The 17,401-nt window shown below is 40.1% G+C and overlaps 1 protein-coding gene across 1 annotated transcript; it reads left to right on the top strand.

Moving 5' to 3' along the window:
- Nucleotides 1-1,253: 1,253 nt before the first annotated feature.
- On the top strand, nucleotides 1,254-16,402 carry LOC147255626 (putative chitinase 10). The gene is made up of 29 exons (XM_086212838.1): nucleotides 1,254-1,343; nucleotides 2,158-2,189; nucleotides 3,036-3,062; nucleotides 3,136-3,340; nucleotides 3,421-3,477; nucleotides 4,040-4,199; nucleotides 4,314-4,438; nucleotides 4,525-4,648; nucleotides 4,739-4,924; nucleotides 5,030-5,146; nucleotides 5,254-5,398; nucleotides 5,529-5,535; nucleotides 7,412-7,604; nucleotides 7,708-7,797; nucleotides 8,179-8,303; nucleotides 8,393-8,507; nucleotides 8,565-9,218; nucleotides 12,763-12,824; nucleotides 12,966-12,997; nucleotides 13,398-13,424; nucleotides 13,527-13,737; nucleotides 13,820-13,873; nucleotides 14,287-14,443; nucleotides 14,523-14,647; nucleotides 14,734-14,857; nucleotides 14,948-15,133; nucleotides 15,278-15,394; nucleotides 15,533-15,674; nucleotides 15,794-16,402. Exons 2-29 carry the CDS (start codon nucleotides 2,165-2,167, stop codon nucleotides 15,958-15,960), a joined length of 3,759 nt encoding a protein of 1,252 aa, XP_086068964.1. The 5' UTR covers nucleotides 1,254-1,343; nucleotides 2,158-2,164; the 3' UTR covers nucleotides 15,961-16,402.
- The last annotated feature ends 999 nt before the right edge of the window (nucleotides 16,403-17,401 follow it).

Raw genomic sequence — 17,401 nt, 5'->3', positions numbered from 1 at the left:
CTGGGTGCACTCCATAGTCTGGCCCAGCGTGACTCTCTCATCCTGTACCACATACAGTATATCATAGCTTTCAGATTCCCATACAGCAGATTTGGCACCACCACGAACAAGCACATCTTGCAACAGCGGGGATGAAAAGCATTCCTTTAACGGGCGGGATCATTTCTGATGACATCTGTGATTCAACCCTTGATTTTCAGGAGTGCAGAACCATGGCATAGCGTTGCTTTACCATAACCCTGCTGTAAGCTTGTTTAATAGCTGGTTCTGCTGGGTCTATGAATTGTTCCTGTTTGTGCTGCAGTAGACCTTAAACATGGTAAGGATGTTATGACAACAGTTAAACATTTGAATGAAACATATTAAAGCTCATCATGGTGGTGAAGTGGTCAGCACTGTTGCCTCATAGCAAGAAAGTGTCTGGGGTTGAGTCCCGGCTCGAGCATGGGGTCTTTCTGTGTGGAGTCTCCATGTTCTCCCTGTGCCTGTGTGGGTTCTCTCCAGGTACTCTGGCTTCCTGCCACAGTCCAAAGACATGCAAGAGGACACTGGGTTAATCAGTACTCTAAACTCACCAAAGGTTTGGCTGTGAGACTGAATGGTTGTCTATATGTGTTGGCCCTGCCGTGGCCTGGTGACCCTCGCTTGAAGGCAACTAGAATAGGCTCCTTTTTAAACATCAGTTTTTCTGGCGTGTATTTGAGGTTGAACTTTGAGGTGTTCAATGTGGCTGCTAGACATGTGGAAAAATACAAGTGCACTATTTTCTCACTGGCCACAACTAAAAAGCATGTTAAGGTGTCAATTTTGTGATAGTGATGATGATATTATGTGACAACATGGCAAACTGCATACATCTGTGTCTGGTGTAAACTCAACAGTTCAAATGGGATTTGCTAAAATGTTCCATCCATCCATCCATCCATCATCTTCCGCTTATTCCTGCTAAGAGTTGCGGGGGGGCTGGAGCCTCTTGAAGTCATCCACCCTGTCAGTTCTTTTGTATCAGTTCTATTTAATAAATACTTGTCTCTTATTTTCCTGCCTCTCCGCTTTTTCGAAGTGATTTGGAACTTGTTTTTGTTGCGTCACATTGTCCCAGGATAGTTGTGACTTCAGCAATACCTTTAAGATGTAAAAATGTAACATAGAAAATATGCACACACACACACACACACACACACACACACACACACACACACACACACACACACACACTGACTTTACCTGCCACACCCTGTCAGGTTTTCCTTCATATTTAAATTGACAGAGAGAAGTAGCAGACATCCATCACACATCCAGCAGTCTAACTGGAGATATTTACTTTCTTTGTCTTGACTGATGTAAGTATAATCTAAATTAATGGACTAAACCCTATTTTCATACTCATCCGTAACATTTTCGAACATGTTGCTCAACCTTCTCCAACTCTCTAAGTCGTGGATTATTTTTGGTGGGCTATTTTTAGTTTGTTTTTGATTAAAACTGAAGAGACCTGACCAGAGCAAGAGATTTAGCAACAATGCAGAACTGTAACCATGTCTTTTCTAATGGAGCATTTGGCAGAAATTTCAGGAGAGAGGAACAGTGTGTGTGTGTGTGTGTGTGTGTGTGCGTGTGTGTGTGTGTGTGTGTGTGTGTGTGTGTGTGAGTTTGTGTGGATATAATATATTGATAACTTAATGAATATTTTAGGAGTTCTTGAATTAATTTTAGAGAATAGAATGAGGTACAAGGCTTGGAAACACAGAATTAGTTAAATCTCTTTTGTACAACTGAAATTTTTTTGTTTTATCATAAAAAGATTCTGAACATTTCCTGGATTTAGTGGAAAATCAACAAGAATATAATATCATGACAAACTGACAAAATTCAATTTGAGAATCTATTACAGTTTTATTTTCTTTCATTTTAGTAATATGAAACTAAATGAAAATATGGTATGCCAAAAGCAAAAGACAATTCAATGAGTTAGACTGGAATAAAACAAAAGAAGACAAGATCTCTTTTGAATTTTACATGGGGGACTCTGGGAAAATCCAATTCAGGGTAAAATAGAATTTTAAAAAAAGTTTTGTTCGATGATAATACAGAATAGAAAAATTACATTTTTACAACATTACTTAATTAACATGTGTCTTTTTCTTTTCTTTATAGTCACAACATGTGCAAGCTAATTCTCAAAGCAGGTAAGACAATCATATGACATTTTTTCTCTTTAAGATCAGACTGTTTGGCTTATTTACCTTATATTGCTGGGGTTTAATCCCACATCTCCAATATGAAGAGAGTCAATTAACTACTTTTTTGGTAAAGAAAAAAAACAAACAGATGTCAGCTTTTCAACCAAATACCAGAAGGTTATTCTGCCTAAGCAAATGAACAGAAAGGCTCATTCTCCTTTAATATACTAGAGTAGCTGCAAAAATATCTCATCAATGTGGGAAAACAACCCTAACCCATATCCCAAAAGGGCACTGGACTAGATTATCCTACCTAGAAAAATGAGTGAAATACAGAAAAAAAACAACAACCCACAGAAGAAGTGCTGTATAATGAAGTTTCAATGACAGCTGCGCTCTAGTGGCTCTAAATGTGACTACAACTGAGTAGTGGATCAGAAGAGGTTCACGGTGAGAAAGAACGTGTCAGGGGACAGGTCAGGGTGGGTCAAATTTACGTTGCACTCCTGATTTCGGGACAGACCTTGTACAAAGAGACTACTCTTCATTTTTTGTTTCACCGGCAAGCTTGTTTTAAATTTGGCTCACATTCCAACAAGTGAATCAAGACTGGGTTTTGTCATCTTTCCCCAACTTAACCACACTTTGGCTGAAATCTTGTTAACATGTCGTAAGATAGTTCAGGATGCTGCAGTCGCTAGAGAGGAAACCTGCTTCATGCTCATATGTAGAAACATGCCTATGGGCTGTAGCAGAGGGCTGAATTGGTCGAGTTGCTTAGAGGATTTTTTTAATTAATTGACCTGATAAGTTGTTTCAAACCTGATACTGACAAAGTCTGTCGCTCTGAAGGTCTCTGTTTGATCATCGCCAGCTTGGGTAAGTAACTCATGATGTAAGCACTGTCAAAGAATAACAACTTGAAATGTAACAATTTCCTTCAAATTTTCAGCCTCTTCCCTCAGGCTGATTTGTTTCTATAACAGCAAATCAAGAAAAACAGCGGAGGAAGGGAAGTTCCTGGTTTCAGATATTAACGCAGAATACTGTACTCATCTGGTCTTTGGAACTTCGAAGATTAATCCTGACTTCGAACTGGAACACAAAGTCGAAAACGACTTGAAACGCTATGTGGAATTAAATGCTCTAAAAGACAAGTGAGCACTTTCCCCAGCAACATTTGTGAAAACGTTTTGTTACACTAAAATATAATGACTTGACTTTTATGATCCTACAGTGCCAATGAGCCACTCAAAACCCTCTTGGAGATTAACCTGATGGTAAAGGTAAAAAGGTATCATATTACACACACACACACACACACACACACACACACACACACACACACACATATATGAATGAAAACTTTAAAACCTTGGGTGGCATAAGTATCAGTATGACTACTAAAGGGATATGGATGACATATCGTTACCTTCGTAAAATAATCGCCCAGGTAATTCAAAGTTTTTCAGAGGACAAAAAACCGGAGGCAAAACATCATAAGGAGTTGTTTTAGAAGAAGAGGATGTTAAAAAAAGGTAGGCAATTATTTACGAAGGTGAGGATATGTACAAATAACAAAACTTACTCCAAACACTTAAACACAGACTTTATTAACTACGGATTTTTTTCCACGTGAGTAGTTTTGCAATAGCCTACAACAGAGGTCAGTGCCGGCGGATGCAGGTAATTTTTGCGGATATTTTTGTTTTTCAGTAACACACAACAGACAGCATTTTTCATGATTCCGTCTGCATACAGAAACGTGGTTTCCATCGCTCTTTCTATTTAACTGCAATTAAAGCATCCTAACATAAAGTAAGTGGAACAACCTCCAATGTGTTCAAATCTTCCAGATTTCACAAAATGTTGGGCTCTCAAGAAAAAAAAGAGACCTTCATCCAGTCTGCTATGCCTCTACTGAGGGACAACAAGTTTGATGGACTAAACCTGAACTGGCACTTTGTTGAAGAAAGCAAAGTGGAGGACAAAAATAGTTTCACACTGTTGTGCAAGGTCAGATCCTCAAATCCTTTCCTGGTTTACTGTCAGAAAAATGTCATACGTTACATGCAGAAATTATAACATATATAGATAAGTGATACTTAACTCTGACTCTCTGTTGAATAGGAACTCAAAGAGGCCTTTGATGCTGAGGCAACATCATCTGGCCAGCCCAGATTACTGCTCACTGCCAGTGTCTCTGCTGAGAAAGCAGTCATCGATGACAGTTATGATGTCACAGAGATTGCCAAGTAAACAAACACATGTTTTGGAACATTAGTCCATCAGTAGCTGTCATCATCTTTAGGTAAACATAACCTCCCCTGTATTTCATCAGGTACCTGGATTTCATTAATGTGTTGACCTTTGACCTTCACCGCCCTGACGATGGTGTCACAAAGCACCACAGCCCCTTGTACCAGGGAAGCACAGACACTGGAGACGCAGTCTACTACAACACGGCAAGCAGCAGAGATTGATGGTTTCCAGCTTGGACATCTTTCTATTTAGAGCTCTATTCTCTAATCTAAGTGTCTGTTTCCACATGTCAGGATGCTGCCATGAAGTACTGGCAGAGCAAGGGGGCCCCTGCAGAAAAACTTAATCTGGGACTAGCTCCATATGGCCGATCCTTTACTCTCTCTAACTCTGCTGAAAATGGTGTTGGAGCAGCAGCCAATGGTCCTGGAGAAAGCGGCTGCTACACTGATGTACCAGGCATGTGGGCCTATTATGAGGTAAAACTGCAAGAAGTGAATGGAATGTTTTTATATCAGTTGCCAAATGATTGATATTGTGTTTACTTTATTTGGTGAGACAAATTTCCATTTACTTCCTTGCAGATTTGCATTTATATGAAGGGGGAGCAAAACCGGACGATTGCTGGTCAGAAGGTTCCGTTCGCCACCGCAGAGGATCAGTGGGTTGGATATGATGACATGGACAGCATTGACGAGAAGGTAGTTTAAAATGTTTCATTATGATTGCCATGTGATTCTTTTAAAATCCAGTAAAGAACACATACTTTAGAATTTCAGCAGTTATAGTGCTTTTTTAATTCTCATAGGTCAATTACCTAAAAGAAAACAACTTTGGAGGAGTCTTTTTTTCGTCTCTGGACCAGGATGACTTTAATGGAGAGTTCTGTGGAGAGGGTGAATACCCCCTCCTCAGGTATGTTGATGAAGCTCTACGTAAAGATCCAGAAGCAGGTAATAAAATGAAAAGAACTGTTCTTTTGTGTGTTGCACTCAAATCCCATCAGCATTTCATTTCATTTGCTCACATTTTCATGATGTCATGATTGAACTATTCACACTATATCTGAATTTCCTTCATCAGACCCTTAAGACCCTTGTGCTGGACTGAGTGATGGGCGTGTTGCTGTCCTTAATGAGGAGGATTCTTATTACGAATGTAAAAATGGGAATGCTGTTAAAAATTACTGTGAAAATCGTTCTAACCAAGACTGCCAATGCTGTGCATCATCCTAAAGACTTGTCACTCAGCAATCCATCTGCTGACCAATAGTGATAATTATCCTTTGAAACATAAGTGATGCAGTAACAACTACCATTGCTTCTGATACTTCATTGTTGTTTTATATGAGAAATGCTCAGTAATGGTTTTAAGCTCTTAGTAGGGTAACTAACCTCCATTCAAACCCATCCATCCATTCATTGTCTTCTACTTGTTCCTATTAAAGGTTGCGGGGGGGGGGGGGGGCTGGAGCCTATCCCAGCGGCTACGGGCGAGAGGCGGGGTTCACCCTGGACAGGTCACCAGTCCATCACAGGGCCAACACATAGAGACAGACAACCATTCACACTCACATTCATAACTATGGTCAACAGTCCTATCAATCAGCCTAGTCCCCTCTTGATGTCTTTGGACTGTGGGAAGAAGCTGGAGTACCAGAGAGAACCCACGCAGGAACAGGGAGAACATGCAGACTCCACACAGAAAGATCCTGTGCCCGGGGCGGGACTCAAACCCAGAACTTTCTTGCTGTGAGGCCGCAGTGCTGACCACTGCACCATCGTGCAGCCTATCCATTCAAACTCATACATTTTAAAAGAGAAGATCAGGTTTCCATAAAATCCCTGTCAACACTGAAATTCCCCAGACAACTAAATGCTACATGATATTCATATCTGAGATGGATGGCAGTCCTGACATTGAGATTTAGAAGCTTCTTACACGCAACAAATATAAATGTTTTAAAAAAATTATGTCGTCACTTTTAATGTGTTTACTGAATAGAGCAACGTAAAAATGCCTCATCTTTTATCACAGAAAACAGAATTCAGACAGCTGAACAGGAGGTGAAATCTAATTTATCATCGTAATGCCAAAATTTCAGTTTCAAATGTCATGTTATTTCAACAAAATCATGATAAAGATTATTATTAAAACAGGATTATATCAGGATACTTTTCTAAATCGTTCTGCCTTTCCAGTTAAGATAGTGCTGTAACATAGTTCAAAAACAGGAAACAGTTCAAAACCAGGAAAAGACGTCACATATTTCCCTTCTAGACATTTTAGTTCAAGGCGTTCGTTCACCTCTCTCTCAGTAGCTGGTTGGCAAACTTGTGCATTAGTTTTGAACATGTTCTCCCACCCATATCTGTAAATCTACAATAATATTTAAATATATATAAATCGCTGTGGTTTGAAAACTGTCTTCCCTCCAATATTTGCTGATTTTAAGTGCATCGAAACCATTGTGCTCTTCTCTTTATTTCCCCTCTTTATCAGTTGTGTTAATTGATATATTGATGATTATATCATTGCTTCTATCCTGGGAGTTCTATTGTTACCACAGCTCAATGAATGATGCTGTTTTCACAAGTTACACATAACATGTATGTATGTCTTGCCTGCCTTTCTTAAAGTTCATGTTTTTTGTCATGCAAAAAAGATGAATAAAGCAATAACACGTCATGTAGCCCTCGCTTAGAGACACATCATAAACTGCATACCATTTTATTCACCGCGAGGGTTCTCCACATTTGTTCTGGCCGACATCACAGAGGCGTCACAACAGCTAGCTGCCCAGGAAACAGACGTAGGGAAAAATCAGCTGGGAATTACAACAGTGCAAACCTCACCCAAGAACTCCCAAAATACAGGCAGCATATTAAGAGTTCCAGCAGGGATGCAAACACTGGACCACTGCTACACAGTTTTAAAGGACGCTTATCTCGCTGTCCCCTGTGCAGCTTTAGGACTCTCTTGACCAGTTGTCTGCTCATCCCGACCTACAGGCAGAAATTTAAAATTTCCAAGCCTGCTGTAAGGACTGTGAGTAAATGGACAGAGGAGTCAAAGCTGGAGTTACAGGCCTGCTGTGACTGCTCTGACTGGAGTGTTTTTGACACTGCAGTCACAGACGTCAACGAACTCATTGACACTGTGACATCCGACATTAGTTTTTGTGAGAATGTGCGTGTGCAGACCAAGACCTTTTGCACATACAGAAAACAACATCAAACCTTGGTTCACTCCCAATCTCAAGAAGCTGCGCCAGGACAAGGAGGTGGCCTACAGAAGTGGGGACAGGGCCCTTATGAAGCAGGCCAGAAACAAGCTGACAAAAGAGATCAAAGTAGCTAATACCCCTCTCTAGGGCTGTCAAAAATATCGATTTATTGATTAAATATCGATTTTGAAAAATAAAAACGGTACAAAATGACTTTTCCATGGTATTGATACTCTACCTGCCTGCTTGGTTTACACATGCGCTGCCACACACACACACACACACACACACACACACACACACACACACACACACACACAGGAGGAGGATGTGTGTTGTATCTTCCAGAAACTGAAGATCAGGAAGGCTCCAAGACCCAATAATGTGTCCCCCTTCCTGCCTGAGAGTCTGTGATGACCAGCTGTCTCCCATCTTCACCCAGATCTTTAACCGATCTCTGGAGCTATGTGAAGTGCGCTCCTGCTCACCATCATCCCTGTCCCCAAGAAGCCCTCCATCACAGGATTAAATGACTACAGGCCTGTTGCCTTGATATCTTTGGTAATGAAGTATTTTCAGAGACTGGTGTTGAGCTACTTGAAGGACATCACAGGACCCCAGCTGGACACCCTGTAGTTTGCCTATAGGGCAAACAAGCCGGCGGACAATGCAGTCAGTATGGGATTGCACTACATTCTGCGTCACTGTTTGCGGATTTCAGCTCGGCCTTCAACACCATCATCCCTGAAATCCTCCACCAGAAGCTCACCCAGCTCACAGTGCCTGCCTCCACCTGTCAATGGACTACCAGCTTCCTGACTGACAGGCAGCAGCAGGTGAGGCTGGGAGACATCCTGTCGAGCATCCAGACCATCAGCACTGGCGCCCCCTAGGGGTGTGTCCTCTCCCTGCTGCTCTTCTCCCTCTACACAAATGACTGCACATCAGGGGACCCTTCTGTGAAACTCCTGAAGTTTTCAGACGACACCACTGTCATTGGTCTGATTCGGGACGGTGACGAGTCTGCTTACAGAAGGGTGGGGGAACAGCTTGTCCACTGGTGTAGTCAGAACCACCTGGAGCTTAATCCGCTCAAGACTGTGGAGATGACAGTGGACTTTAGGAGAATCCCCCCAACACTCCCCTCTCTCACCATCCTCAACAACACAGTGTCTACTGTGGATACCTTCAGGTTTCTTGGAACCAATCTCTCTGGGGATCTGAAGTGGACTTCCCACATAGACACTATCCGGAAGAAGGCCCAGCAGAGGTTTTACTTCCTACCACAGCTCAGGAAGTTTAACCTACCACAGGAGCTGCTGACCATCTTCTACACTGCCATCATCCAGTCTGTCCTCTGCACCTCCATCACTGTCTGGTTTGGATCAGCCACTAAAAAGGACAGGTCCAGACTGCAACGGACAATCAAGTCTGCAGAGTGGATCATCTGTGCTGACCTTCTGTCCATCCTGGACTTTTACTGGTCCAGGATCAGGAAATGGGCAGCCGACATCTCTGCAGACCCCTCACATCCCGAATACAGTCTGGTCAGGCTCCTCCCCTCTGGTAGGCATTACAGAGCACTGTTGGCCAAAGCCAGCCGACACAAAGACAGTTTCTTTGCCCAGGCTGTCGCTCTAATGAACTCTTAACAGTCACAGGGTCAGAAGACCCACTACAAAACGAACACCTCTTGTGCATATTTGCACCACTTCACTCTCAGATATGTTTGCACTATTCATTCATATGCATACTTATTTACTTATTTTTATGTTGAATACATGTTGGCTTGTATAAATTGCTCCAGTAATTTGATATCTTTATTTTTTTCTTATTCTATCTTCATTCTCTACAAACCTTTATATAACTTTATTTTGAAGAGAGCTTAGTAAACCGATGTCAAATTCCTTTTTTGTGTTACAAACTCGGCCAATAAAGCTGATTCTGATAGAGGAAACATTTTTGTTGTGAAAAACTTGTGGAACAACCTGTAGACTGGTGACAGACAATGGGAAATACAACACTCACTTGGCACTGGATTTTTTTTTTTTTACTGCTTCTTTTAATTCAACTGTAAGTTCATGTCCAGCCATCCCTCTATCCATCCAACTTCTATATCGTTTATCTGTTAAAGGACCTGTTGCTGTAAATGTTCATGTTCTATTCAGAAGGTGGAGACTAAAGGATAGAGTAACAACATAGTTCACCCCATGCTCTCCGACAAACTCATCCTGAACTCCAGCTAGAAAGTCATGTGGTCATGTGATTAGCTCTCTTTTAGTGAGATTCAATATAAGTGCACTTCAGCTGAAAGGAAAGATTGATCAGCTTCTGAATCGAATTGACGCCTCAACTTCAAATTCAAAAACGTTTCTGAAAGATGTGAAATCCATGAACAGTAAGCAAAAGGAAATTTATTCAGCCTTCATTTTGTTGATGACCACCTAATTGAAAATATATACACAGATGTCCCTGTTGCTGTGTACCTTGTCCTTACATATTTCTGAATGCTTAAAATGTTCTTCCACTTTTACTTTCCCATCCCTCTAACCTAGTGAAGTTCTACATTCCGTGCAAACAATAAATCCTAGGTGGCCCGTTGTTGAGTGTAGCTGCACCAAAAGCTTGACATTGGAACAGCAACAAATTTAGCTTTCCCATGTCTTGCTTGAACATGAAATTTACGTTAAAATGGTCATTAATGTCCAACAGTGTGTTTCTGATCGCTCCAACAAGAGTGCGTTGTGTGGTTGTTTATCTACACTGGCCTAAAACCACTCTGGTGGCTTCGTCAATAAACCAAAGTCATACCACATCTTATCCAAATCTTACAATCCAGATTTTAACCAACAACACCTGTCAACTTTAGCGCTTAAAAGCCAAAGAGAGTTTATGCTAACTGGGATGCTAAGCTGATAAATATTTAGATATAGATTTAAGCAGGGTCCCAAGCAAAATTTTAGTTGGTGCCCCCCCCCCCTCTCTCACACACACACACACACACACACACACACACCACACACATTCACACACATTCACACACCTACACACACACACACACACACACACACACACACACACACACACACACACTCTTTTCCTTATCCCAAATACATCATACAAAATGACCGTACAACTTACTATTTACCTTGACCTTCGTTGGAAATAACAAATGTAGCTTTTCTGTAGTATTTTGGCTGTAGTCAAATAAAATAATAAATTCAAACTGAAATTAATATTATGATATTTAAAACTACTTCTACTACTTCAATTGCTATCTCAACTTATTATTATTATTGTTATTATTATTATTAGGGCCTGAGCCTGAAGTTACTTCATGCGAAGACCCTATTATGTTTTTATTATTATTGTTGTTGTTGTTATTTACACACTACAATCCTAAGAAAACACAATAATTCAGGACCAAACAGATTATTTCAGACTTAAATACAGTTCTCTCCATCAACAAACACATCAGTTATATAGTGCACACCTTGCAATCAGCATTTCTCCATCCCTCAAAAGCTGTTATGTTATGAACTAAATTCACCAACAGATGGTGACATTTACCTTCATAAAATAGTTGAAAACTCATGTTGACAGGCTATAAGCTTGGCTAAAGTTTATAGCCTGTCAACATACAATGCCCAACTGATCATTTTACCACTCTTTTTCATCCGAGGTGACTGCCTAGGACGTTACGAGACATTTAACAAATGTTAATCAGGGCCACTGGAAAAAAAATTCTCCTGTCTGGACAGAGACTGGAGACAAGGCCTCCTATCTAATGAGTAGCATCTTAGGTTTTTGTGCCACAAACACCTAAGATTTCAGCAACATACCCACCATCAAATCAAGCAAGAGCTTCCTCTTGTCTTGTTTTGTCTTTTTCTTCTCCTTGCTCGCTCCTGACTCATGATGTCTTACGGACATGTCGACAGGCTAAACAAACCCAACCTCACTGTATTCAAATTCCACATGAATGCCTATCTGGACACTAGAACATTGCATTGATCCAAAAGCTCTTCATCTGCTACCAGCAGTTTTAGAAGTGCTGGTGCTCTCAGTCGCTGCAGCGATGCATGTGCGGTCAAATTACCGGTCTCTTTTCTCCTTCCTCAAGCTGATTTGGATCTACATGTGCTGCACTACTGTGATGCGCAAGAGGACGCATCACAAATATGGGTAATTGTCCCCAGGTGCGAAACGTGGCCTCCCAGTGGAAGATGAGGCCCCTTCTAAAAGACAAAGCAAAATGTTAATGTCCTCATAACTTAATGTCACAATAGCTGATTATCGAAATGGCAAATTCAATAAAAGGTATGCTCCTAATTATACCAAGACAAAGGTGTTTCCTGAACCACTCCCAGTGAGCAGAATGAGAGAGATAAAGTGACATGAAACCCAAGCGGGTCATGAGACATCCGTCAAGAATGCTTTCAAAATCTAGTTTGGTTTTCAAAAGGGAAATTATTTTTGTGCACTGTCAGAACCTTTAAGTCCGCAGCACAGTTTTGTTGAACTGTTCAGGGAAACACATCACCAAATTTAACACTGAGCATTTCTTTCAATGAAATTATGAATCAATCGCCTTTCTGTACGTCACGTTTGACCTGTTCAGTTTCGTGAATGTTTATGAGGCACTGCACCTCAAATAAAGTTGGTATTTCTGGTAAGGCAAGGCAAGGCAATTTTATTTGTAGAGCCCGTTTTCACAAACAGTTTGTCTCAAAGGGCTTCACATGTCATCATAACAACATCCTCTGTCCTTAGACCCTCGGTACCCCCCGGTAGAACCGCACACCTACACTATCTCCTTTTGAACTTTAATATACACACATCTCTGTCTTAAAAACAAGCTTTGCCTAAAATACTTAGTAAACATCAGTCTACATCATATTGGAAGGAACTCTCTCAGTAGGCCGTGATGTATATCGACTTATAATATTTTATTCCGTTTTTGTTTTTGCAAATTGTAAATAATTTTATCATTCCACCATTCATTGCAGCAATTATCAAAATTATCCACACAATAGGTATGTGCCACACCCTTGCACCTGTCTACACTATTTAAATCTTGCTGGGAACCAGCCCTCAACAGCAGAACCAAACGTCAGCCCCGTAAGAGAGAAAGCTTCCCTTGATAAAGCTTTGTAAGTATAATTATTGGAATTGATTGACGACATTTTCACTCATTTCTAAGTTTTTGCTATTGTTTACTTTATTTCTATCTTTTTTGAAATATTTGGAAACAATGACAAGTTTTCCTCCTCTTTCTTTTTTCCACAATATAGCAACACAATGGACAGGCTAATTCTAATTGCGGGTAAGGCACATGCATATAAAGACTGGTAATGGGTTGGGTTGAGTTTCTTTCTTTTATTTTCTTTGCTGCCACGCTAAAAGACAGAAAAAAATCGAATATAGATGCAAGACTGGATACCAGCATGGGTCGGTGTTTAGACTGTCCTTCCCAGAAAAAAATGACAGTATGGAATAAAGGCAAGTGCCAGAAAAAGACCAACTACGCATTGATGTTTTAGGTGACAGATACATTGCAGTGGCTCTAATTGCAACCACAGGAGAGAAAAACGTCAATAAGAAGTTGCAATATGCTTGTGGACTGTAGGTCTGAATAAACAATTGGTGGTAATTTGGGCTGGAAGATTGTTGATTTACTGACATGACAACACATGACAATACTAACCAAGTCTGTCACTCTGAAGGTCTCTGTTTGATCCCTGCCAGCTTGGGTAAGTTTATGACTTTTGTCATTTAACATTTGCAGTATTTTAATGTAAATATGTTACATTTTGGCTTTCGAAACAACTTAAAAACTACATAATTTTCTCCAGTCTCACCCTATTCCTTCAAACTGGTGTGTGACTACCACAAGAGCTCAGGACACCATGTCGAAGATGGGAGGTTCTCCATTTTGTACATCCACCCACGCCTCTGTACGCACCTGATTTTTAGCGCTGCTCAAATTGGCTTCGGCTCCAAACTGTCCCCCAAGAGTGCTTCTGACTATAAACTTTATGAGACCTTCAATGCTCTAAAATACAGGTCAGAGCTTTCACCTATATTGTGTGAATGGTCTTTTAAAAAAATCCTCAATATTAATCACTGCACATTTCTGCTCCAACAGAAACACAGACCTCAAAACCCTACTGAAGCTTAACTTGAACTCAAGATCATACAGGTACGTTATACAACTAATAATATATTAAATGCAGCAATGAATTGATTAACTCAGATTTAGACAGGCAAAATAAAAAACTACCAACCTCTTGAACTCGCTTTATTGCCCCACCAGAGCTTTTAAACCCTTGTGAATAATAATTCCATTATAAAGGCAGACTACAAAAAAACAGAAATTTTAAATTTTTTTGTAATTATTGAATCACAAAATTGAGTAATTACAGTTGTATCAAATATTTGTGATGTGTGATTTTAATAAACACAATTACAAAAACTGCATAGTACGCAAACCATTTGCCAGAGGCTGCATATTTGTCTCTTTACAGTCATTTGTGTTTTGATGTACTCTTTTTTGTATAAACACTATGGAGACAACATCCAAAATATTGTGTGTGATGTTCAAATGATAACTAGGTTCAGAAACTTGGCGTCACAGGAAAAAAGAATCACTTTTGTCGACTCTGTCATCGCACTCCTGAGAAACAACAAGTTTGATGGAATCAACCTGAGATGGAAGTACAGGTCAGACAGTCAACCAGGGGACAAGGATATGTTCAAGCTCTTGTGCAAGGTTAGATCCTTCATATTTTCACTGGGATTTTCTATGCAGACTTTTTTTTTGTGCATTCAACTTCCCCTTGGTTTTATAGGACCTCAAAGAGGCCTTTGATGCTGAGGCAACATCATGTGGCCAGTCCAGATTACTGCTCACTGCCAGTCTCTCTGCTGAGAAAGGAGTCATCGATAAAAGCTATAATGTCACAGAGATTGCCAAGTAAACCAAAATATGTTTTTGAACATTAGTCCATCAGTAGCTGTCATAATCTTTAGGTAAATATAACCTCCTCTGTATTTCATCAGGTACCTGGATTTCATGAATGTGTTGACCTATGGCCTTCACCGCCCTCATCATGGTGTCACAAAGCACCACAGCCCCTTGTACCAGGGAAGCACGGACACTGGAGACGCAGTCTACTACAACACGGCAAGCAACAGAGATTGATGGTTTCCAGCATGGACATCTTTCTACTTAGAGCTCTGTTCTCTAATCTAAGTGTCTGTTTCCACATGTCAGGATGCTGCCATGAAGCACTGGCAGGCTGAGGGGGCCCCTGCAGAAAAACTTAATCTGGGAGTAACAACATTTGGCCGATCTTTTACTCTCTCTAACTCGACTGACAACGGTGTTGGAGCAGCAGTCAGTGGTCCTGGAGAACAAGGCTACTACACTGAGAAATCAGACTTCTTGGCCTATTATGAGGTAAAACTGCAGAATGTGCACATAATGATTTTAAAATCAGTAGACCAGTTATTGAAATGGCTTTCACCATATTTAAGACATTTCTATTGATTGATTGGTTGATTAATATTTCACAAAAATCTGATGAGTGACTTTGCCTTTCAGATTTGCAGTTTTCTTGATGGGGCTGAAGTCACAATGATTACTGATCAGAAAGTTCCATATGCAACCAAATCTGATCAGTGGGTTGGATACGATGACATGGACAGTATTGATGCTAAGGTAGTCCCCTCTTTGATGAAAGTGATTGCCCCATGATACCTTTGCAAATGATTTCTAAAGAAATTGAATGATATATATATATATAAAGAACATCCAAGAAATTAAACAGATGAGATATTTGTTTCCTCATTCTTACAGGTCAGTTACGTCAAAGAAAACAACTTTGGGGGAGTCTATTTCACAGCCCTCGATATGGATGACTTCAGTGGACATTTCTGTAAGCAGGGCAAATACCCCCTGCTCAATCATCTACATGATGCTCTATTTCCAGAAATGCCAGGTAATCAAAGAGGAAAAAAATGTCAAAATGATCCTTTTGTAAGTTGAAGGTGTTTTATATCACTCAATAGGATCAACAATAACACAGTCATATTTTTCTTTTTCTCCTCTTTTTTTCAGTAATTGATGCGGGCCCTTGTAATGAAAGCACCTCTGGTATTGTAGCTGACCCTGAAGATCCATACGGCTTCTACCTCTGTGATGGGATACATGGTTCAAAAATTGACTGCCCACTAACAACAATGTACAATGACATCTGCAAATGCTGTAACAATATTAATGGGTAGCAGGTCCATGGCTATTTCCCATTTTTGCTGATTATTCCTGTCAACCCTGAGGGATGCATTGTTTTAAGCCATATATGATTTCCTTCTGATTCTTGAATATTATGTCAAAAGTGCTTGCTAATTGCTGTTTTTAGGGGATCAAAATTGCCTTTTAAGAGTGGCTCCTCTCCATATTTAACTTTACAATAACATTTAATATAATTACCAATTCAAATAAAATATTCGCACATTTGCCAGTTCCAGTGTATCTTACTACTTTGGTGTGTTGTGATGTTGCGTGGTTGCTGTATTTGATTATTTTTATTGATTATATCATTGTTTATCTCTCTGCTGAATGGATGTGTTGTATACTTTGCCAATGCTTCCACACGTATCCATGCCTACATGCAAACGAGTACTACCCTGATCAATATTACCATATCAATAAATCAACAACAACATATTTTTGCCTTTGTTTTTGTTGGGGGCAAGATGTCCGATGAAATGGAATGTGTCCAGATCTTAGTCCTATGGTAAATTATTCCTTTCACCGTATATTATGTAAATGAATGTAGTTTATCCCTGTTTTTGAGATCCACAGAGCTTAACTTCAGTTTTACCAAGTCTTCCAGCTTCACCAAGGATGTGACAATGATTGTTAAGGAGGTAAATGAAAATTATGCCTGAGGAAGTTGTGCTCTTTTTGATGACTAAAGCACAGTTTGCAACAGTTTGTCTTAGCAGTAAGAGTTCTCCTAAATGAAACTGGGAGACAGAATTTCCTCTAAACCTCATTATGAAGCTGCTCGAGGAATTTTGAATTGAAGGAAAAAGATGCACTTGACCTAGTAGTTTTATGTGATGTGAGGTTTCAGCAACTGGGTTGAGAGGCAGGTAGTTTGTGTGTTCTCAGGTACAAAATTCTTCTCCACAGTTGGTGTTGACATGAACCTTCAGTATGGCGTAGTTGAGTGACAGACAAATGAATGCATTCTGTTCAAATAACTTAATCACCATTCAATTGACAATAGTCTAAGTGCGTGTACATGTGTACCACGCTACCAAAAGAAACATATCAGGTTCTACGTCCTTCATTTGCAATTGAAGATTTGTTTTGGTATGGAAAAGAACGGGGATCCATCTTGACTAACATTGTACAAACAGTACAGATATGCAAGTCATTAATTGGAGGATTGAAAAGAGATGAACTTAAGAAAACATCACTTACACAGTCACTTGAATAAATGAGGTAAAATATAGGTGAAACTTGTTTTTTTTTAAGGATGATATTTCCATTCCAATCTACTTGAAACATCCCTCTTTGCTTGAGTTATGGCTGACTGAATCAAGCTTTTGTAAAACTGCCCTGCCCGCTGGAACTATTTTTTTTGTTATTCATCTATTGGAGGTTTCATCACGCCTCATTGTGGACATAGGAAAAAAAATTTTGAGCATAGATTTT

The sequence above is a fragment of the Aulostomus chinensis genome, chromosome 9 (assembly GCF_037954235.1).
Source record: "Aulostomus chinensis isolate RoL2024-O1b breed Wild chromosome 9, RoL_Achi_v1.0, whole genome shotgun sequence".
Lineage (NCBI taxonomy): Eukaryota > Metazoa > Chordata > Actinopteri > Syngnathiformes > Aulostomidae > Aulostomus > Aulostomus chinensis.
The sequence above is the reverse complement of the archived record's forward strand: the minus strand, read 5'-3'. Positions and strand labels throughout refer to the sequence as shown.

What these genes read in the sequence shown, in the direction of transcription:
- LOC147255626 (XM_086212838.1), top strand. Translation starts at nt 2,165, where the DNA reads ATGTGCAAGCTAATTCTCAAAGCAG. An exon ending in TCAACGAACTCATTGACACT is followed by an intron (nt 7,605 to 7,707) that starts GTGACATCCGAC and finishes CCCAATCTCAAG; the next exon opens with AAGCTGCGCCAGGACAAGGA. An exon ending in TGGACAGTATTGATGCTAAG is followed by an intron (nt 15,395 to 15,532) that starts GTAGTCCCCTCT and finishes TCATTCTTACAG; the next exon opens with GTCAGTTACGTCAAAGAAAA.